The sequence below is a fragment of the Mobula birostris genome, chromosome 7 (genome assembly GCF_030028105.1).
Source record: "Mobula birostris isolate sMobBir1 chromosome 7, sMobBir1.hap1, whole genome shotgun sequence".
NCBI lineage: Eukaryota > Metazoa > Chordata > Chondrichthyes > Myliobatiformes > Myliobatidae > Mobula > Mobula birostris.
Window position 1 is genome coordinate 38,422,316 of NC_092376.1, and position 16,844 is coordinate 38,439,159.

Genomic DNA, 16,844 nt, shown 5'->3' on the forward strand with positions numbered 1-16,844 from the left:
GCTCTGAAATTCTCAGCAACTCCACAATAATTAAACTGATTCTCTATTGTTACACATACTGAAGAGCAAGCCAAATTCTGTGCCATTGAACCAACTCCTTCATTAGAGATGCAACTAGATCCTTTATCTTTTTCACTTGAAACAAACATCAGATTCTCTGTGTTGCTCAAACACAATGTATCTGTAGAATGAACTATACTGTCCAAGTCTCCATTAATCATCTGGCTTTCATTAAGTTCTGAGAAATTTAGATGTGACCACTCAGACACTGAAGATATACAGTGGCCTGAAAACTTCTCTGAGCTTTTGTCATGCAAGTTTTGATCAACAGGCTTCCTGTTATTTGAGAATCCTCCATTCATATGAAAGTCTGATTCAGCTGCAATACTTTGGAAGGAATCATGAGATGGTAAATATTTAATGGCATTTATCTTAAAATTATTCACTGCAAGTTTGTTCATTCTCTTTACTGTATTAGTTTTTATTCCTCTTAGTCCCAAAAGTGTATACTCAGTGAAAGATACCACTTCATCAGGTACAGTTTGCTTTCCATCTTTACAGCTTCTGCTCTCATTAACCAAGTTATCCAGTCCATTATCAGACTCTTAAAAGCATGCAAAAAAAGTCAAGAACCTTAAGTGTCTATAATTATCAAACCATACTTCGAGAAGTTGCTAAAGATTTTGTCGAGTTTTGGTTTAGAATTGCCATTTGAGTTCACAGTGGCTTTTAGTTCTCCATGTTCACTTTCAATATTGAGATCTACAGTACATGAATACACAAGGCCAGAATCAGGCTCCACTTTAACTGCTCCTCCTCGCTGGCCAACCCTTCATCCATATTGTACATGTAACTCCTGGTTAAAGATTTTACTGCTAGTGTTGCAGGGTACTTCATGTAATGTTTTTTTGTAGAAGCAGTGTGTTCTGCTGGTAGTGTTTGGGTTACCATGAAAGATAAGGGATGCTTTGGAATGTGGTATCATCCAATCAGGATGGTGGATCTAGGAGAATGTTCCAGAGAAAGCTGCAGGAGAGATTTTGTAACGGACACTGAGGTGGGTTGAGGTCTTTTTCGGCAGGAGATGGAAAGAGAAGCAGTTCAAGTGAACCGGCTATAAGAATCCGGCAAGAATGCGCAATTTGATGGAGCCGAAGTGGAGGAGTTCTAACAGGAATCGGTGAATAGGAATGGGTGCCATGAGCACATTGGACACAGAGGCTTCTGGAAGATTTGAGCTCCAACCTGTGCACATTTGATAATTATGATGGGCCTTTTTGTTTTTTTTTCTTTCTTTAATAACTGGTTAAGCTAACACTCATAAAAAATACTTTCTTTATAATTGCATGTACTGTATGGTCTGCTATTTCTTGCCACCGGGTAATTGCATGGGAGCAGCAAGTTACACATTATTCACACAAATTGGGGTTTGGGTGGGCAAGACATCCCAACCTCATGGGTTTGGTGGGACGGATGTCGTATCTACCCTAGATGTACGAAGTCAGAAAAGGTGCTTTTCTCACTGCTGAGTCCGGTGGCAGTTAGTGAGGGGCTAACGAGCCGCATCTCTAGAGACACCCAGTAAAAAAGGGTTTCATACAGAAGTACATTCCCAAGGGGTTAGGAATCACAGAGTCTGAAATGGCATATCTTTATTCTATTTTTATACTGCAGGTCTGTAAACAATGATTTTGAAAAGCCAACGATAAGATGTTTATATTATTTTCTTTAAGTGCCAAAGTGGTTAAGATTCAGCAGATTTGAGTTTGCACAGACTTCTGAAAGTTCAACATTTGATGCTGGTGATTTCAAGAAGGGTTCCTCACAATTAACTAATGTTCAGTGGCATGCAATATCACTTTGATGACTTTAATTGCTATTTTGCATCAGATTAAGAAGGTTCTTGCATCCTCAAAATGTTGTAAGTTAGAAAGAAAATAGAGATGCTGAAAATCTGAAATCATAACGGAAAACACTGGAAACACTTAGCCAGTTATACTAGGGAAAGTAGAAAGAAAACCAAGTCAACATTTATTATCAAAGTCTCTTTGCCAGACAATTTGAAGCCGTCAAATTTAGAAGTTAAGACAATACTCAGCAAATAAGATAAAGCAATTGGTAATTAACTGATTCAACATTTTGCAAAACATGTTAGTAACACAGACAATGCTTTGAACAATTCATTTGAAATACAACATAGAGAAGTTTATTTAGGAGAAAAACAATTAAGACTTACTACAACTCTGATCAACCTCTTCAATTTCTTCATTTTCCTCCTCCCCAATTACAGGTAGCATGCGTTGTCCAAAACCAAATGCATTACACTCCTTGTTTAAGTTACTGTGTAAAAACTGCAAGTAAATTAATAATCAGAATGTTAATAGCAAACTCATTTAAAAAAGCTTCACCTTTTTAAAAACACACAAATAGGTCGATTTCAGTTTTAAAGACAAGCAAAATATTATTTTTGTATGTCTGTAGAATATGTAAAAGTATACCATTTGTTTAGCTGGTAATGCAGCAAAATGTCCAAAATAATCAGGATCAGTATATAACGTCTCAACCAGAGTTCCTGCAAACCATTATTAGAAATAAATACTCTGCCTGCCTCTTGTATTCACTAATTACACAGATACTTTTATTTAAGGTGGCAAACTTTACATGATCCAACATTTTCTAACAAACTTGGTGGCAAAGCTTACCAGTAGACTCATTCCCAACATAATTATGGACATCTAATCCATAAGGATTTTTAGTGCAGTTTTCCCACAAACTTTGGTGTTGCCTTATTTTCTACACTTGATAAGCTCACACATCCTCCTATATCAGTAGCACCTGAACTTCTTTCTATGTAATAAGCTTGCACTTTTTTTGCTGACAAAATTCAGAAGATTAGACATGCTGTCAGTGTCTCTGCATCAGGTCAGAAGTCAGTGACATCCTGTCACTAACTTAGAACTAATTTACTTAAGATGACAGTCCAAACCTATAACACTTTAGAAGAAATTGTGCTACACCTGAAATCCTCCTCTTGTTCCCTTGACATTTTACCTACAACCTTTTTTAAAAATGTTTTTAATTGCATGGCACCAGACATTCTGGAGGTAGTCAACACTTCTAACAGACTGCTTCCCAAAAGCCCTGAAAACCGCAGTTTTTAAGCCTCCTTTTAAAAAAAAACCTAGAAGCCTCAGTAATTAGTAACTACAGGCCTATATCAAACTTGCCATGTTTAAGCAAAATCATTGTAAAGGTTGTTTATCAGCAACTTAATAGCTTTTCAGCACTAAGCAAATATATGGATCTTAACAATATCATAGTACTGAGACTGTTCTGGTCGAGGTTTTAAATGACTTCCGTTTAAACCATGATGATGAAGAAATTTCAGATTTATATAACAATGTCATCAAGTGACTATGGCAAACAGAAAATCACTAAAAGCTGTATTGAACAAATCACTGATTGGATGAGTCATAAATTTCCTCCAGTTAAACAAAGAAAACTGAAATAATCGTTTCTGGTGCCAAAAAATAAAACGATTAAAAATCAGTGCTCACTTAGAATCCCTGTCGTTACTGACCACAAACCAAACCAGAAACCTTGGTGTTGTGATGGACTTGGACTTACACAGAAAACCTACAGCACAATACAGGCCCTTCAGCCCACAAAGCTATGCCGAGCATGTCCTTACCTTAGAAATCACCTAGGGTTACCAAGGCCCTCTATTTTTCTAAGCTCCATGTACCTGTCTAGTAGTCTCTTAAATGACCCTATCATATCCACCTCCACCAGCGTTGCCAGCAGCCCATTCCACGTACTCACCACTCTCTGCGTTAAAAAAAAACTTACCCCTGACATCTCCTCTGTACCTACTTCCAAGCACCTTAAAACTGTGCCCTCTCGTGCTAGCCATTCCAGCCTTGGGAAAAAGCCTCTGACTATCCACACGATCAATGCCTCTCATTATCTTGTACACCTCCATCAGGCCACCTCTCATCTTCTGGCGCTCCAAGGAAAAAAGGCCGAGTTCACTCAACCTATTCTCATAAGGCATGCTCCCCAATCCAGGCAACATCCTTGTAAATCTCCTCTGCACCCTTTCTATGGTTTTCACATCCTTCCTATAGTGAGGCGACCAGAACTGAGCATAGTACTCCAAGTGGGGTCTGAACCAGGGTTCTATATAGCTGCAACATTACCTCTCGGCTCTTAAACTCAATCCCACCATTGATGAAGGCCAATGCACTGTATGCTTTCTTAACCACACAGTCAACCTGCGCTGCAGCTTTGAGTGTTTTATGGACTTGGACCCCAAGATCCCTCTGATCCTCCACACTGCCAAGAGTCTTACCATTAATACTATGTTCTGTCATCATATTTGACCTACCAAAATGAACCACCTCACACTTATCTGGGTTGAACTCCATCTGCCACTTCTCAGCCCAGTTTTGCATGCTATCAATGTCCCGCTGTAACCTCTGACAGCCCTCCACACTATCCACAACACCTCCAACCCTTGTGTCATCAGCAAATTTACTAACCCATTTCTCCACTTCATTACCCAGGTCATTTATAAAAATCACAAAAAGTAGGAGTCCCAGAACAGATTCCTGAGGTACACCACTGGTGACAGAACTTAAATTTTAACTGCCACATTAAGACAATTACAAAGTCAGCCAGCCTACTACCATCTTTAAAAATATAGCGAGAGTTAAAGGGCTTATGTCTCAGCAAGATCTAGAAAAACTCATCCATGCATTTTCACAGATCCCTGTAAAAAATCCCCCACACAGATGCAGCTCATTCAGAATACTGCCGCTAGAGTCCTTACTAAGACCAAGAAAGTAGAACATATCACTCCAGTTCTCATATTGATACACTGGCTTCTTGTCCAGAGGATTGACTTTAAAATATTACTACTGGTTTATAAAACACCGAGTGGTCTAGGGCCAAAATACATCTCCAATCTCTTCCTGCATTGTAAACCCTCTTGAGCTCTTAGATTGTCTGGGCTGGGGCTGCTTTTAGTTACGATGCTCCACATGTCTGGAATAACCTTCTAGAGGTTCTGAAGTCTGCCCCAACTTTAAGTTCTTTTAAATCAAGGCTTAAAACTTCGTTATATCTTTTAATTAGAATCCCATGCACTGCAAATTCCATTCTTCATATTTTTTGTGATTTTATTCTCTTATATATTGCCCGAAATTTGATGTTTGATTTTTATATCTTGTTCTAAGTAAAGCACTGAATTGCCTTGTCGTTGAAAAGTGCTATACAAATAAACTTGTTTGCTTGCTATCTTGATGTACTTATATATGGAATGATCTGTCTGGATGGCATGCAAACCAAAGCTTTCCATTGTATCCCACTACATATGACAATAAAAAGCAATTACCAATTAACCATTAAAAGCTGCATTAGCAAATCACAGATAATAAATCAATCCCACCATCATGGGATTTTGATGGATGACAATGTATAGCCCAAAAGTGTAAGTTATGGAAGATAAAAACCTCCCTTACTATTCTCAAACACACAGCAAATCACACACAATCTTACCAAAGGCACTTGTACTTCTTTAACCTTGTCTTGAAGCAATTCACTTTCCTTGGCTAAAATGAAAAATAAATTCACATAATTTGGAGACATGCACACTGAAAAGAAATAGTGAATCTATTGACAGCATATTGCAGAATGCCATATGCTGAACACAAAAGTAACCACATTCTTGACGTCACATTCCAGTTTATAAGCATGAACTTAATTGCCATCCTTTCTATTTAAAAAAAATACATCTGACTGATGTAATTAAGGTAACATTTGCAAACAACTGAACACCATTGAACAGAATTTTAATACTACATCCATAAGAAATGAAGTTAGAAAAGCATCTTGGATTGTAAAAGTGGGAACAATCAATTGTCAAGTGAAGGAAATATATAGAAGGGATAGAAATACTGGAGTTCAGGAGTCATGGAAAACTAAATTAGAATAGCAAACTTTAGGAGGACAAATATAAAATTAACAAAATTGAAATGAAATTGAGAAAAATTAAGACAAAGGCAAATATTCTTAAGACGAAGCAATTGAAAAACGCATCTAACTGAAGCAGACTTCAAGAACTATTGGCCACAGAAGGTGAAAACAAAACATTGCAAGACAGGGAAATCCAAATATTATCAAATAATAAAGTAGAATTAAACTATAAATGTGATGCATGGGCTTGGTGGAAAATAGCAAATAGATTTCATGCAATAAGGCAGTTATAAAGATGTAACAAAATTGGTAATCAGTCAGTTCACTCAGGAAATTACCTATAACAAAAAGGCAACATGGAGAAGAATTGAACAAAGAAAAAAAAGTGTTCAAAAACAATCAGAAAGTTTTAGTATCACTTGCACGTTGTGAAACTTGTTGTTTTGTGACTGCAGTACATTGCAATACATAGTAATAAAAGCTATAAATTATGATAAGCACAGAAAGAAGCACAAAAAATATTGAAGAGTATACAAGGGTTCACGGACCATTCAGAAATCTGATGGCAGAGGGGAAAAGCTGTTTCTGAAACACTGAGTGTGTGTCTTCAAGCTCCTGTACAACCTTCTTGTTGGTAGCACCAAGAGGGCACGATGGATACCACCTTTAAGGGATCTCCTTTTGAAGATGTCCTTGAGGGTAGGGGAGGCTAGTGCCCATGATGGAGCTTGCCAAGTTTACAACTTACTGTAGCTTTGTCTGATCAGTCAGAAAGTTCTCCAGTGTACATCTGTAGAAATTTGCAAGTGTCATTGGTAACATACCAATTCTCCTCAAACTCCCAAGGAAATATAGCTACTGTTGTGCCTTCTGTGCAATTGCATCAATGCTTGGCCCAGGACAGATCCTCAGAGATGCTGACACCTAGGAACTTGAAACTGCTTACCCTTTCCACTTCTGATCACTCGATGAGGACTGGCATTTTCCCTTGACATGTCCACAATCAATTCTTTGCTTTTACTGACACTGAGTGCAAAATTCTTTTTGAAAAAGCAATCAATTAGCTGATCCATCTCACACCTGTACACCTCATCACCATACGAAGTTCTGCCAATAATTGGGTTGTTGGCAAATTTATAGATTGTGTTTGAGCTGTGCCTAGCTATATAGTTGTGGGTGTCGAGAAAGTAGAACAATGGGCATCCATGACATGCGCCATTGTTGATTTTCAGCGAGGAGGAGATATTATTTCTGATCCTCAGTCTATGGTCTCTGGAGGAGGAAATCAAGTATCCAGTTGCAGAGGGAGGTATACAGGCCCAGGTTTTGGAGCTTTTTAATTATAACTGAGGGTATGATTGTGTTGAACGCTGAGCAGTAGTCAATAAACAGCAGCCTGCTCCAAGTATTATTACTGTCCAGGTGATCCAAGGCCGACTGGCAAGCCAATGATCTTGCATCTATATAACCATATAACAATTACAGCATGGAAACAGGCCATCTCGGCCCTTCTAGTCTGTGCCGAACTCTTACCCTATGCTAGTCCCACCGACCTGCACTCAACCCATAACCCTCCATTCCTTTCCTGTCCATATATCTGTCCAATTTAACTTTAAACGACAACATAGAACCTGCCTCAACCACTTCTGCTGGAAGCTCATTCCACACAGCTACCACTTTCTGAGTAAAGAAGTTCCCCCTAAACTTTTGTCCTCTAACTCTCAACCCATGTCCTCTTGTTTGAATCTTCCCCACTCTCAATGGAAAAAGTCTAACCACGTCAACTCTATCAATCCCTCTCATAATTTTAAACACCTCTATCAAGTCCCCCCCTCAACCTTCTACGCTCTAAAGAATAAAGACCTAACTTGTTCAACCTTTCTCTGTAACTTAGGAGATGAAACCAAGGCAACATTTTAGTAAACCTCCTCTGTACTCTCTCAATTTTATTGACATCGTTCCTATAATTCGGTGACCAGAACTGTACACAATACTCCAGATTTGGCCTTACCAATGCCTTATACAAATTCAACATTACATCCCAACTCCTATACTCAATGCTCTAATTAATAAAGGCCAGCAAACCAAAAGCTTTCTTCACCACCCTATCCACATGAGATTCCATCTTCAGGGAATTATGCACCATTATTCCTAGATCCCTCTGTTCTACAGCATTCTTTAATGCCCTACCATTTACCATGTATGTCCTATTTTGATTAGTTCTACTAAAATGTAGCACCTCACATTTTTCTGCATTAAACTCCATCTGCCATCTTTCAGCCCGCTCTTCTAACTGTCCTAAATCTCTCTGCAAGTTTTGAAAACCTACCTCATCATCCACAACACCTATCTTAGTATCATCTGCATATTTACTAATCCAATTTACCACCCCATCATCCAGATCATTAATATATATTACAAACAACATTGGACCCAGTACAGATCCCTGAGGCACACCGCTACACACCGTCCTCCAATCTGACACACAGTTATCCACCACTACTCTCTGGTATCTCCCATCTAGCCACTGCTGAATCTATTTACTACTGCCATATTAATGCCTAATGATTGAACCTTCCTAACTAACCTTCCATGTGGAACCTTGTCAAAAGCCTTACTAAAGTCCATATAGACAACATCCACTGCTTTACCCTCGTCAACTTTCTTAGTAACCTCATCAAAAAATTCAATAAGATTTGTCAAACATGACCTTCCACGCACAAATCCATGTTGACTGTTCCTAATCAGACCGTCTATCCAGATAATTATACATACCATCTCTAAGAATACTTTCCATCAATTTACCCACCACTGACGTCAAACTCACAGGCCAATAATTGCCAGGTTTACTCTTAGAATCCTTTTTAAACAATGGAACCACATGAGCAATACGCCAATCCTCCGGCACCATCCCTGTTTCTAATGACATTTGAAATATTTCTGTCAGAGCCCCTGTTATTTCTACACTAAATTCCCTCAAGGTCCTAGGGAATATCTTGTCCAGACCCAGAGACTTAGCCACTTTTATATTCCTTAAAAGTGCCAGTACTTCCTCTTCTATAATTGTCATACTTTCCATAACTACCCTACTTGTTTCCTTTACCTTACACAATTCAATATCCTTCTCCTTAGTGAATACCGATGAAAATAAATTGTTCAAAATCTCCCCCATCTCTTTTGGCTCCGCACATAGCCGTCCACTTTGATTCTCCAAGGGACCAATTTTATCCCTCACTATCCTTTTGCCACTAACATAACTGTAGAAACCCTTTGGATTTATTTTCACCTTACTTGCCAAAGCAGCCTCGTATCTTCTTTTAGCTTTTCTAATTTCTTTCTTAAGATTCTTTTTACATTCTTTATATTCCTCGAGTACCTCATTTACTCCAAGCTGCCTTACTGAAGATCCCTCTCTTTTTCTGAACCAAGTTTCTAATATCTCTTGAAAACTATGGCTCTCTCAAACTTTTAACCTTTCCTTTCAGTTTAACAGGAACATAAAAGATTCTGTACCCTCAACATTTCACCTTTAAATATCCTCCATTTCTCTGTTACATCCTTCCCAATGAAACAAATTTTCCCAATCCCCTCCTTCTAAATTCTTTCGCAGCTACATCTACTGTAGATCTGTGGTAGTGATAGCCAAAATGTCACCAAAAATAAAAATCATCACATTATAATAAGTTTTTAAACCTTAATTTTTTGTCAATGTGAAAGTTTAGACCAATCAAAATGAGGGTTCAGTCTCTTTGGCCCTGCTTAGCAAACCAGACAAGCACTGTAAAAGCATTGAATGTGATGAAAGTCTCCAATCATCAAGATTCATGATTGTTTAATGTTGTTTCCAATACACAAGTGTAAAGAAGAACAAATAATTGTTACCCCAGATGTGAAAAGCACCAATAGTATAAATGCACAAGATAGCTTACATATGTAAGGGGGTTTCGTCTCTTATGTTACTGTGTAGGCTAATTAAAATGGCTTCTTTGTTATGTTATACTTGGGAATGCTTCTTTGTTATGTTAAACGCTGAGAAAGTTTTTGTGCTTTTCCTCGGGGTCCGACCCCGTTAGCGGACATCACAGCACCTGGTCCATCCTCTCTCTCTCCCGCCTTCTGCCCCAAAACCCCGCGCATACAGTATCTTCAAATACACCAAAAACATAACAACTATCCCAATTGGTTCGTAACATATTCTTATCACACTCTAAACCAAAACAAGCTGCTAGCACAAAAACTTTCTCAGCGTTTAACATAACAAAGAAGCATTCCCAAGTATAACGTAACAAAGAAGCCATTTTAATTAGCCTACACAGTAACATAAGAGACGAAACCCCCTTACACTCTCCCCCCACCAAATAAAGTCATGTCCTCATGACTTCTACATAACTCACCAACCAGTCCTACAGACAACACACACACATACACAGATACACACAGTGACAGTGCTCCCCAAACAGTGGACCTTACACCCGTTCCATGGGCGCTACATAGGCCAACCTATCTGGGAGCTTCTTAACCCTCTGAGACCTCCGTACCCTCTCACCTAAACCCAAAAGACTCAGACATTACTAGGGATACCTCGGGCCTGCTTGCCAACTTCTCTCTCACTCAGGCCACCATTACAGCTCGGAGCACCCTGTCCTGTGTCCAGTGCCCCGCCTCTTTTCCTTGCTGATCCTGCCATAACTCAGACTGCCCACAGCTAACCCTCCCCACTACACCTGACTCAGTGGGAGAAGGGCAAAAGGTCTCTTCCTCAATCACGGGGAAGTTAGTGAAAGGCAGCATGTACCACATGTGCAGCACATCATCCTTCTTCCTAGATTAACTGCACGTGCATAAAGTGATGTTAGGCAAAGGACAGTCTGTACATAAAATGACTGCCTGGAAATGATAAAAGTAGTGATGGTTGAAGAGTGTGAAGGGGTTGGTTACTGGGTGAAGGTGTTGATCAGCCTTACTGCATGGAGAAATAAACTAGGAGTCTGGTGGTCCTTGCGTGGATGCTACATAGCCTCCTCCCTGACGGGAGCAAGGAGTCCATGAGCAGTGTTGGAGGGACCCTTCATGGTGTTATATACACATAACATGTATGTATATCCTTGACGGCGATTAAGCTGGTACCGGTGATGCTTCAGCCAGGTCTGACTACCCATTGTATAGTCTCTTTCACCTCAAGACGGTTGAAGAAGTTTGGCACGAGTTGCCAAATCTTAAGGACTTTCTACAGGAGCACAATTGAGAGCACCCTGACTGGCTGCATCACTGCCTGGCACAGGAACTGTACTACTCTCAATCGCAGGACTGTGCAGAGTGGTGCAGATAGCAAAGCACATCTGTAGATGTGAACTTCCCCACTATTCAGGATATTTACATAAACAGGTGTGTAAAAAGGGCCCAAAGGATCATTGGGGACCCAAGACATGCAGCCACAAACTGTTCCAGCTGCTACCACCTGGGAAACAGTACCACAGCACTAAAGCCAAGACTAACAGGCTCCGGGACTTCTTCCACCAGGCCATCAGACTGATTTTTCACGCTGATACGATTGCATTTCTATGCTATATTGACTGTCCTGTTGTACATACTATTTATTACAAATTACTATGAATTGCACATTTAGATGGAGACATAACAAAGATTTTCACTCCTCATGTATGAAGGATGTAAGAAATAAAGTCAATTCAATTCAAATCTGCAGAATAGAAACATAGAAAACCTACAGCACAATACAGGCCCTTCGTCCCACAAAGCTGTGCCGAACATGTCCTTACCTTAGAAATTACCCAGGGTTACCCATAGCCCTCTATTTTCCTAAGCTTCATGTATCTATCCAGGAGTCTCTTAAAAGACCCTATCGCACCCGCCCTGTCATTATATAAAAGACAGCATATCTGCTGTGGACAGAATGTATAGATTCTATAAAAAGTATAGATGTGGACAGTCCAGCTTTCTTGAGGCTCCTCAGAAAGTAGAGATGTTGGTGAGCTTTTCTGTTTGTGAAGAATGTGTTCTGGGACCATGAGAGGTTGTACAAGATGTGAACTCTTAGTAGCTTAAAACTGCTTGCTGCTTGCTCCTGATGTAAAGGGGTGTGAGTTCTTCTGAACTCAATACCATCTCCTTTGTCTTGTTGATACTGAGGAAGAGTTTATTTGCCTGGCACAAGGCCTTGAGTTTTTCCTGATCTCCTCTGTATTCATATTACTATTAACACCTTATCCCCACTTAATTCATCCATAGCCATTCATTAGAGTTAAAATGTCTTCATTATTGTCACAGCCTTCCTTCTGTAAAGAAAATTAACCTAGTTTTGTTAAAGACAGGCAGATATGAAATATTCTCTAAATAAACTAGCACATTAAATTTGAAAGCAACATACACACACACACAATGCTGGAGGAACTCAGCAGGCCAGGCAACACCTCTGGAAAAGAGTAAATAGTCAAAGTTTCGGGCCAAGATGAAGGAAATACAAGTCAATTAGTCAAGCACTTAAAACAATCAACTGCCATTTTGTTGGCCATGGTAAATACTGTATATCTTCTGAAGAAGTCTCCAGCTTTTCTCAAATGCATCATTTATTTTGTTCATCAATAGATTTTCCCTCTGGTCAAAATGAAAGGGAGATATCCACATTATCCTTATCCTTATTTTTTAAATACAGTTTTCTAGATTTTTATTTCATTAGGTAATCTTCACTTGTAATACTGTTCTGGATTACCTTTACTGAAGTTAAAAATATTCATTCTTCCCTTGGAAAAAAAAACTAGAATAGTTCAGATTACTGTTTAAATATTAAGGAACGTATAACATGTAAAAGAAAAATAAGCAGACTTAACCAGAAGATTATCATTTGAAGATAATTTAGTTTTTATGACATCATGCTGGAATTTGTCCAGTTTTCACACACCAACTCTTCTTTGGAAGGCAGAATGCCTACCTCACCATTGCCTTTTTCTTCATCAGCAGGAAGAGAGGCCTTGGATCTCAGCCCAAGGCTACGATCCTATTACTCTACACTATAGTATGGTCAACTGTGCAGTGTAGTGTAGGAATAGAAGATGTGCCACCCTTTCTTCAGCAAGTCTCAAGACTTCAGAAGTGAAGCATTAGCTTCACCAATCCAACAAAACTCTAAACATTGCTTTGACCATAATCTATAAATATTTAATTTACAGGTGTCCCCCGCTTTTCGAACGTTCGCTTTACAAAACCTCACTGTTACGAAAGACCTACATTAGTTACCTGTTTTCACTAACAGAAGGTGTTTCCACTGTTACGAAAAAAGCAGCACGTGAAAAAAAAAGCAGTGCGCAATAAAAGGCAGCGCACGCCCCGAGTAGCCGCTCTCCCGCGGATTCGGAACGGCATTCTAGCTGGCATTGCTTAAACATGTGCCTGTGAGCAGCCGTTAGCAAGATGAGTTGTAAGGTATCAGAAAAGCCTAAAGGAGCTCGTAAGGGTTTTACACTTAGTGTAAAACTAGACATAATTAAGCGTTTCGATCCTGATGAACGAAGTAAGGACAAGGTGAGTTTGGCTTGTGGAAGTTGATGAAGATGATGTTGAAGAGGTTCTGGCATCCCATGACCAAGAACTGATAGATGAAGAGCTGATACAATTGGAAGAGGAAAGGATAACAATCAAAACTGAATGCAGTAGCGAAAGTGAAGTCGTCCAGAAACTGAACGTGAAGCAACTGCATGAGATTTTCGCTGCAATGACAAAGTACGACTTTAATTTTGAAAGGGTATGTCAGTTTAGGGCATATTTGCAGGATGGTTTACAAAGAACTGTATGATAGAAAAATGCACGAGGCTAGCATCAAGCATACTGTCGTTTTTCAAGCCTTCCACATCAGCCACAGCAGACGACAAACCTCGACCTTCGCCATCGAGGCAGGCAGACATAGAAGAAGATAACCTGCCTGCCCTGATCAACGATGAGATGGCACCCCTGTGTCCCACCACCCCAGTGGTCCTAACCCCTGGGCCATGGACAGATACCGATTCACAGAGAATGCAACGGTAGCCGGGAGGCATCCAGCATGTCTTTAAGAAAAAAGCTGAAATAAACAAGCTAATTAATTAGGTGCCGCCCAGCACGTAATTGTCGGCTCAGATCACAGGTGATTGCTACGGAGAATTTCGCTACGGAGAACAGTGCCGGCAATGATTGTAGAAAAGTATTTCTACTTTATATAGGCTGTGTATTTATCATATCATTTCTGCTTTTACTATATGTTACTGTTATTTTAGGTTTTATGTGCTATTTGGCATGATTTGGTAGGTTATTTTTGGGTCTGCGAATGCTCACAAATTTTCCCCATATAAATAAATGGTAATTGCTTCTTCGCTTTACGACATTCCGGCTTACGAACCGTTTCATAGGAATGCTCTACCTTCGGATGGCGGGGGAAACCTGTATTGATTTTGCCAGCATTGCCAGTTTATTCAAGAGTATTATTTTTCTATAATGTAAAGAGTTGTTAAATTTTCAAGACACCAAAGAACATTTCAGAGCATGGGTACAAAATCCAGTAGTCATAACCAAGTATCTGTAAATTCAATTTCAAAACATTAATAAAAACTATCAACACTAAAGCTTTTACTAATTCTTTTCAAATGATTACTTTGTCTCCAATCAAGGTGAAAATTTATTTTGTAAGCTCACCTTTACAAATAATAACAGTTGGAGTTAATGATGGAGGAGTTGCTAATGAACTAGTCCAAGACATGTCTGGATCCATCTCAGCTCCAAGGCTTTCTAAAATCTGTTCTGACATGACCTGGTTTAGAAAAAAGATTTCAATATTTTCCCTTGAAATACAAAATTAAACGGAAAAACCAAATTTTTAAAAATCCTTACCTTATTTGCTGCTGGAGGACTGAAAAACGAACTTCTATCATCTGGAATTAAACATTTAATGAAGTTATGAGCATTTTGTAACTCTGTTAGAATTTTTTTCCTGAAAATTGCGGAGTATTCAATTTTAGTTGGTACATTGCCCGTGTGAAAAGCTGTGATCTATTTAAGAAACTTCAGCTCTAGACTGACGAAGTCATCTGGGAGACTGAAAACCACAGAGATGAGACTTTTACTGAGGTGGTCACACCCAGAGTACAGGCTTCAGAAGGTAGATGGGTAGGCACCAGAAGTAAGGAGAGTATGCAGTCAGTACAGGGCTCCTCTGTGGCCATGGCCCCCAGTAACAAGTATACTCCTCTGGATACTGCTGGGGGAGGAATGACCCATCAGGGCACAGCAGCAACAACAGGCCACTAACAGTGCTGCCAGCTCAGTAGGGAAGGGGAAAGTCAGGCAGAACAATGATAGGAGACTCAATAGTTAGGGGGAACGAACAGCAGACTCTGTGGCCTCCAAGGACTGTGTGCTGCCTCCCAGATGCTAGGGTCCAGGACGCCTCAGAGCAGCTGCAGAAGATTCTCAAGAGGGAGGGTGAGTAGTCAGAGGTCATGGTGTACATTGGCACCAATGACATAGGGAGAAATGGTAAAGTGGTCCTATGCAGTGTGTATAGGGAGTTAGGATAAGGCTGAAAAACAGCACCTCCAAGGTAGTAATCTCTGGACTACTCCCAGTGCCACATACTAATCAGGACAGGAATGATTATACATGAGGGGTGATTGATAAGTTCGTGACCCAAGGTAGGAGTGAATTTTAGAAAACCTAACACATGTATTTTTCAACATAGTCCCCTCCTACATTTACACACTTAGTCCAGCTGTAGTGGCGCATACGGATCCCTTCTTTGTAGAAGCGGTCCACAGCAGGGGTGATTGATAAGCTCGTGGCCTAAGGTAGGAGGAGATGAGTTATGCAGCTCTCGTTACATGCATGTGCAGTTCAACTCTGAGTGGTTAGACCATAAGACAAAGGAGCAGAAGTCGGCCTTCGGTCCATCGAGTCTGCTCCGCCATTTTATCATGAGCTGATCCATTCTCCCATTTAGACCCACTCCCCTGCCTTTTCACCATAACCTTTGATGCCCTGGCTACACAGATACCCATCAATCTCTGCCTTAAATACACCCAATGACTTGGCCTCCACTGCTGCCCGTGGCAACAAATACCATAGGTTCACCACCCTCTGACTAAAGAAATTTCTTCACATCTCTGTTCTGAATGGGCGCCCTTCAATCCTTAAGTCATGCCCTCTCGTACTAGACTCCCCCATCATGGGAAACAACTTTGCCACATCCACTCTGTCCATGCCTTTCAACATTCGAAATGTTTCTATAAGGTCTCCTCTCATTCTTCTAAACTCCAAGGAATACAGTCCAAGAGCAGACAAACGTTCCTCATATGTTAACCCTCTCATTCCCAGAATCATTCTAGTGAATCTTCTCTGTGCCCTCTCCAATGTCAGCACATCCTTTCTTAAACAAGGAGACCAAAACTGCCCACGGTACTCCAAGTGAGGTCTCACCAGCACCTTTTAGAGCCTCAACATCACATCCCTGCTCCTATACTCTATTCCTCTAGAAATGAATGCCAACATTGCATTTGCCTTCTTCACTACCGACTCAACCTGGAGGTTAACCTTAAGGGTATCCTGTACGAGAACTCCCAAGTCCCATTGCATCTCAGAACTTTGAATTCTTTCCCCATTTAAATAACAGTCTGCCCGTTTATTACTTCTGCCAAAGTGCATAACCATATACTTTCCAACATTGTACTTCATTTGCCACTTCTTTGCCCATTCTTCCAATCTATCCAAGTCTCTCTGCAGACTCAGTTTCCTCAGCACTACCGGCCTCTCCACCTATCTTCGTATCGTCAGCAAACTTAGCCACAAAGCCATCTATTCCATAATCCAAATCGTTGATGTACAATGCAAAA

General features: G+C 40.1%; 1 protein-coding gene across 3 annotated transcripts in view; it reads right to left on the minus strand.

Annotated features, from left to right (window-relative positions):
- brca2 (BRCA2 DNA repair associated) overlaps positions 1-16,844 on the minus strand; it is a 127,469-nt gene that overhangs the window by 74,259 nt on the left and 36,366 nt on the right. For 2 of the 3 annotated variants that reach the window (XM_072262931.1, XM_072262930.1), the window contains exons 6-9: positions 14,851-14,891; positions 14,656-14,770; positions 5,560-5,612; positions 2,237-2,351 (exon numbers count right to left, since the gene is read on the minus strand). In XM_072262931.1, coding sequence (XP_072119032.1) covers positions 2,237-2,351; positions 5,560-5,612; positions 14,656-14,770; positions 14,851-14,891 — 324 coding nt within the window. The remainder of the gene's footprint in view (positions 1-2,236; positions 2,352-5,559; positions 5,613-14,655; positions 14,771-14,850; positions 14,892-16,844) is intronic. The other variant, XM_072262932.1, reaches the window with a different exon arrangement.